The following is a 6,000-nucleotide window of genomic DNA, read 5'->3' on the forward strand; positions in this document are numbered from 1 at the left end:
ATTGCGCGATAAGATGCGGCAATAAGTGGCAAAGGTAACGGATCAGCCTTAGGCTTCCTTGCAAGGCCCGTTTTGCGGGTCATTCAACCTCCTGTGTTTGGACGAATACACGTGTTGCCAGCGTAGACGGCTTTACGATTTCCTCGGAAACCCCGGACAACGGTCAAGTTGAAAGGTTTGCGACTCGTCCGGCTTCCGCGAGACACCCTTTCGCGAGAGACAAGAACGAAAAATGAGCAAATCGCGTGGACAAACACCCAACCAGCTTGAAACCGGCGCTGTAGAAACCGATAGAGCCGAACGCATGATCTTATCTACCCCGTTTTTCGAGTGTGTTTTCATAACTCGTCTTGTCGAGGATGAGAAAATGAGAGAGCAGTTTGGAACTTATCCACTTTCCAAGGGCCTCCGTTGTCCTTCGCCGTCCTAAAATCTTGAACCACACTTCTGCAACAAGCGGGGCACAGTTTGATCAGTCAACGGTTTGAACTCTTGTACGAAGGTCGCGGCTTTTGCGAACCCTGTGGAAACACGAAAAATGGGTGCACTTGAAAAAGGCACTGCTATGCTGATTGTAGAACGCTTGACAAGAAGCAGATAATATCACGTGGGGTTGACCACGTGATTGTACTTATTGGCCACGACTGGTGGGTCTGACCTGACCCGAGTGCACTACAGGCTACAGAAGCCAACAACAAGCCAAAACGACAAGACAGACATTACTGACTCTGCAAGAACAGTCGTAACCGGCTGTCCGCCTATATCCTTGACAAATATTAGGCCAATCGCGGGAAACCGCACATCTTTCATTAAGCCATAAACGTGGTTTCGCAAGGTTACTAGGGCGATAGCAAGATGTCTGCAGGGAGGGCATTTGTACTAGTTTTGGCCGCAATCCTTCTGGCTTCGGATGTGGCTCGGGCTCAGCTGCCGACTCCGGGCTATCAGCGTTGCAGGATGTACTGCGGCATCGCGGAGACCGTGCGCAGGTGAGTATGGCGTGTTGCAGTTACGTTTAGGAGTAAAGCGAATATCCGCTGCCGAACGAATATCCGATGTCGAAGCCTGTTCTCAAAACATTCATGTTTGACTCGATTAGAGAACATAGCTACCGAATCTTCCTCAAATCTATTGGTTCTAAGCAGGCATCGGACGTTGAGCACCAGAATTGGTTTATTGTGATTATTAAGAAGATTACAGGATCTTATTACGCAGAAGGGGGTCCCGAAGTAAAAGACTGCAATGGGATCTCCTCAAGAAACAACGTTGTTGTATCTTGAGCTGCGTTCGTAATTACGAGTGTGAAAAAGTAAGCGCAAGGGAAATGAAAAACATTGCACAGACGTTTATCAACATGTAAGAAATTTACGCTATAAAATTCATTAGAACACCTACTCGGTGGTATCTTGGCAAGGGTGTCAATAATAGTGCCCCATTAGGCACGAAAATAAACAGTGAAAGCAACTTGTAAGGATGTGTACATTGGTTCGCTTCAACACTCTCTGAGCTTTTATTTATTGCTCTCATTTGCACACATCTTGGCTATGTGCCACAAGCGACAGATGTTCTATAAACATCATAATCATCGTGAAGCGCAAGCACTCCGAGCGAGCTGTAGGTATGGCGAAAATCGTACAGAACATTTTTTTTTTCAAATCATTATGCTCAAATTAGCGCAGTGGCTGATAGATTCCAAATCTGTAATTACGACATATGCTGCTTTAAGCGCTTAATTGCGCACTAATTGGTGAAGTTTCTTTAACGTTCAAGTTCGTGCTTTAATTATTGTGTTCGTGTTTTACGCAAGCAATTCAACTCAAATAGGACAGGGAGGCATATAGAAAGAGGCAGAGAAGAGGTGAAACATTATTGCAACAAAACCAAATCTCAGGGTCAAGGGAACGAAGTACACCGACCAAACAACAGCTTAAAAGAAAACGACGTTTCGGCTTCCATACGGAAGCCTTTTTTTTTTCCTTCACAAATCCTACTGCCGCACGATTCATGGTCGATCCCCCGTGGTGGGTTGAGCCATTCCTCTAGGAACCAACCAACCAACCAACCTTGTTCACAATCCATTCAAGAAGCAAGGCTTCCGTAGGGAAGCCGAAACGTCGTTTTCTTTTAAGCTTTTATTTGGTCGGTGTACTTCGTTCCCTTCATCATGTTTCTTCCCGACCAGACGGGTTTCCGTCGAACTTTCGATTTAAATCTCAGGGTCCTTCAGCAAGCCCTGGGCGTAGGTGAAAACAATGTTTCAATTTACATTATTTGCCCACTGAGCACCTAGCAAGCAACGCGGAAAAAATGCTGCGCATAAGCAGCCTAATAAATTCATTATTCTTTTTTTTTATTTGAAATACCTTACAGGCCCGTTGGGCATTGTGTAAGGGGGGCTCTAAAATCACATCATTCAACACAACATAAAAGGTATCAAAGAACAGAAAGAAACGATTGTTCATCATAGAGAATTTGAACACTTCATACATAATACGTTCGTAATGCACAATACATGCAGAATAATTACATGATACAATAAATACAAATCTAGCCTTGTTAACGGACTACCTCAGAAAGTCCCTACAGAAACGCAGTCGCACGCAATGTGCGACTGCGTGTGATTGGTTTGCTCATTTATTTATTTTTCCTATACACGCAGGCAGTGCTGCTACCGCTACAACATCTGCTGCCTGATGAGGGACCAGCTGTACGGCTCACCATACGTGGAACCAGAGTCGCCGTACATTCAGCACGACCTGCACCTGGACGCCCGGCTCGGACCGCACCTGCCGTGAACGCATCTCGTAAAACATCTCGGGGGTCAAGGAAAATATGCATTAGATGTGGAAATAAAGCGCACCAGGCGAAAGGTGTCTTTCATCAAACTTTGACTACGCTCGTTTGTGGTTTTGTTCTGCAGTGTAAATTGCCGGTAATGCGACAGCCCATGAGTTCTTCAGACACAATGTGCTGCGAAAAGTAGTGATTGCTCTCCCCCTCCAAACCATGTGGTGTATCAAACAGGATTTGTGGCCTGGTTAACAATTCGAACTTTCTTTGCTTTTTCTCTCCGTCTTCTCTATGTATATACAACTATAGCACACACAGAGGTGTGGTTACAGTATCAGACATTAAGCTACTACACCTTAGACATCCAGCTAAGTTAAACTCACAGGGTCCCTCATGCACACACCTAAGACGACTGTAAGGCAAAAACCATCTTCTTTTTCTTCTCAGCCGATGTGTTGTTCCTGCGCAGCTACCCTCCGAAAGCTTTCGGCACCTAATGTGGTTTTGCATTGCCTCCAGGATCGGAGGCCCCTCACCTAGTTTTGCACTGCCTCCGTGATCGGCGCACCATTGACCTAGCTAAGATGCATGTGAAGACGCCATCATGTGACGTCACGTAACAAATTCTGGCGATCTGTGACGTCATGTGGTGACGTCATCATGTGATGACGTTTTTTTTTTTTTGCATCAGTCGTGCGGACGCCGACAGAAGACGCCGACGCGGGACGCCGGTCAATTTTCGCGTTTGATGAGGCATCGAAGGCTTTCGCCTTAATAAAAAGCTTACAGTAATACAGCGACCAAATGTATACTAGAGTCATTTGACTCCTTTCTGTGAGTCCTGACTCGCCACGTATATGACCCTCTTTAAGGAGTTACGTGAACTCTTTTGGAGGTAAGTTTACACTATTCGGAGAGTCGTGGGACCCAAAAGAGTGTTCAGGTGTATCTTTAAAGAGAGTCATATGCCTGGCAAGTCAGGACTCACCGTAAAGAGTAACACATACTTTTTTTTCTTAGAGTTTTGGCTCACACCGAAGAATATTAAGAAAGCTCTTGAGGAAGAAAGAAAAGCAATATGGAAATATTCGGGCAAGTAGACTTATATTTTTGTTCAGTTTTCTGCGTATATTTACCTAGATTTGTGTTGTTCCCGGACCCTTGAATTTCACCGTTCATCTGTCAATGTTCTAACTATTAACTACGTCGTTTGTCGATCTCATACTACGGCCTGATACTCAGCTGATTCTGCAGTGCGGTTACTTACCGCTCAAGCCAACGACATCGAACATGACTACAACAAATACTACAACTAAAAAAACAATCTTTATCTATCCCTCCAGTTTTCAATCAGCCGCATCGAAACACTCAAGCTCACGGCGTACATTCTTTTATGCATCGTCTTTGTAGCAAATAATTGTAAGAAACTCTATGACATCAGACATTCGGTTAGGTTTCACATCGTGGGCAAGAAAACGTCCATTTTAGCTAGGGACTTCGCCAGGCACAGCCGATTAACACGTGCATCAGTGCTGCTTCGTTTGCACGTGAAGAACGTAGAAGAAGAGAAGACCGCGAGCGTTGTGGACCCCGCGAGGTAAGCCGAGAAATTATTCCATTTTCTAGCTTTTAAATCTTTTTTCTAAGCTACCCGATTTCTGGCCGATCTCTCGTGGTGGGTGTGAGTCAAAATTTTAGGATCTACATCTACATCTACAAGCCGTAAAACCGTTCTCCTCCTACTTCGAAGCAGGAAGCTAGGAAGCACTTAGGATTCATTGTTGGCGTGAACGATAGGCGAGTTGCGTCGTCAAGGTGGCCTGAACAATACAATAACCTCGGGAATCTCGGCTTCGAAAATTCCTTTCCAGGTTAGGACACGGACGCAAGCTCCGACTGGCACGACGCTGCAGAATATTGTTTCAAAGAAAATGAACGTGATCTTGCTTCAGGAAGTATAACGCAGTGAAACCAACAGACAATAAAGCTAAGGAGGGTATGGAGTAGATCGCATGCTTAAACTGTAGTATAGTAACTAAGACATAAATGGACATGAATTAGAGTGGATGAAAAATCAACTTGCCGCAGGTAGGGACCGAACCCACAACCTTCGGATAACGCTTTGGAAAGCGACCGTCGCTGTAGCTCAATTGGTAGAACATCGGACGTGTTATACGAAGGTTGAGACTGAGAAGGAAAAAAATGGCCTTCGCCTTCGACTCATCTTAGGCGAATGCATAGGAGACCCTGTGAGTTTTTTTTTGGCCTGGCTTTTATAGCATTTCATGCATGCGAAAAAATGTGTACTTACATTGTCAGAAACACGTTGTAGCAGCTAACACAAACGTATGCAAGTGCAGGGTGCTTTAGCCTTCCTTTTTACTTCGCGTTTTGTGTTTAATAACTGTTTTGATGTTGCTGCTGCAGCTACGAGTCGTATCGCTATACTTTAATACAGTATGCTAATTTATTTCGTGTTATTTTTTTGTGTGCACGAATGAAGACCAATAGGACGTCCATACCGAAATCACCCAACAAACCGATGGAGGCGCTGACGCCAAGTCCTCAACCTGCGGGTGAGCAGCGCGTGCGTTCTGATTTTATTGCCATAGCAATTATATGGACATCCTCGGCGGCTTTCTGCTGTCGGCGTTACTGTCGCCGTCATGTTCCGTATAAAGTCCAAATCGATAACAACGCTCCGCGCATCATATGTTCTACGCGCGAGTATTTCAACCCGTGATCATTTCGGTAAACATACTCTTAGTAGCAATCAGAACAGTGTCTTGAGGCCGAAGCAAGTGAGTGTACCTACACTTAGGCCGCAATCCCTTTATTTCGCCATAAACCGATTAATTAGGACTTAGGTATTCCACAAACACGATTGCTTTATATCAAGGCAAAGCCTCTAAGTCTAGCACCAAGTCAACTCAAATTTGTCTATTCAACTACAAGTCTAACACAGAAACGCTTTACTAAGACATGAAATGGTGTGGCTAAACATCCCTCAACAGAAAAGTACGTTATGAAATACGTGGCAGTGTTGCGCTCAAAATCATCTCGCGCTATTTCTTGTTAGTATATTTCTTTTTTTTCTTTGTACTCGCCAGTTAAGCGCAACGAATCCTGAATGATCTGCCTGTTCAGGGCTATCTAAAAGCCTACCAGAAATGCACGCATGTTCTGCGAATGTTTATTGTTTAATTTTGG

The 6,000-nt window shown here is 44.6% G+C and overlaps 1 protein-coding gene across 1 annotated transcript; it reads left to right on the forward strand.

The window, feature by feature from the left end:
- Window positions 1–818: 818 nt before the first annotated feature.
- Window positions 819–2,860, forward strand: LOC119400959 (uncharacterized). Its single transcript, XM_037667837.2, has 2 exons — window positions 819–989; window positions 2,660–2,860. The coding sequence occupies exons 1-2, from the start codon at window positions 856–858 to the stop codon at window positions 2,793–2,795; spliced, it is 270 nt and encodes an 89-aa protein (XP_037523765.1). The 5' UTR covers window positions 819–855; the 3' UTR covers window positions 2,796–2,860.
- The last annotated feature ends 3,140 nt before the right edge of the window (window positions 2,861–6,000 follow it).

This window comes from Rhipicephalus sanguineus, chromosome 7 (assembly GCF_013339695.2).
Source record: "Rhipicephalus sanguineus isolate Rsan-2018 chromosome 7, BIME_Rsan_1.4, whole genome shotgun sequence".
Taxonomy (NCBI): domain Eukaryota; kingdom Metazoa; phylum Arthropoda; class Arachnida; order Ixodida; family Ixodidae; genus Rhipicephalus; species Rhipicephalus sanguineus.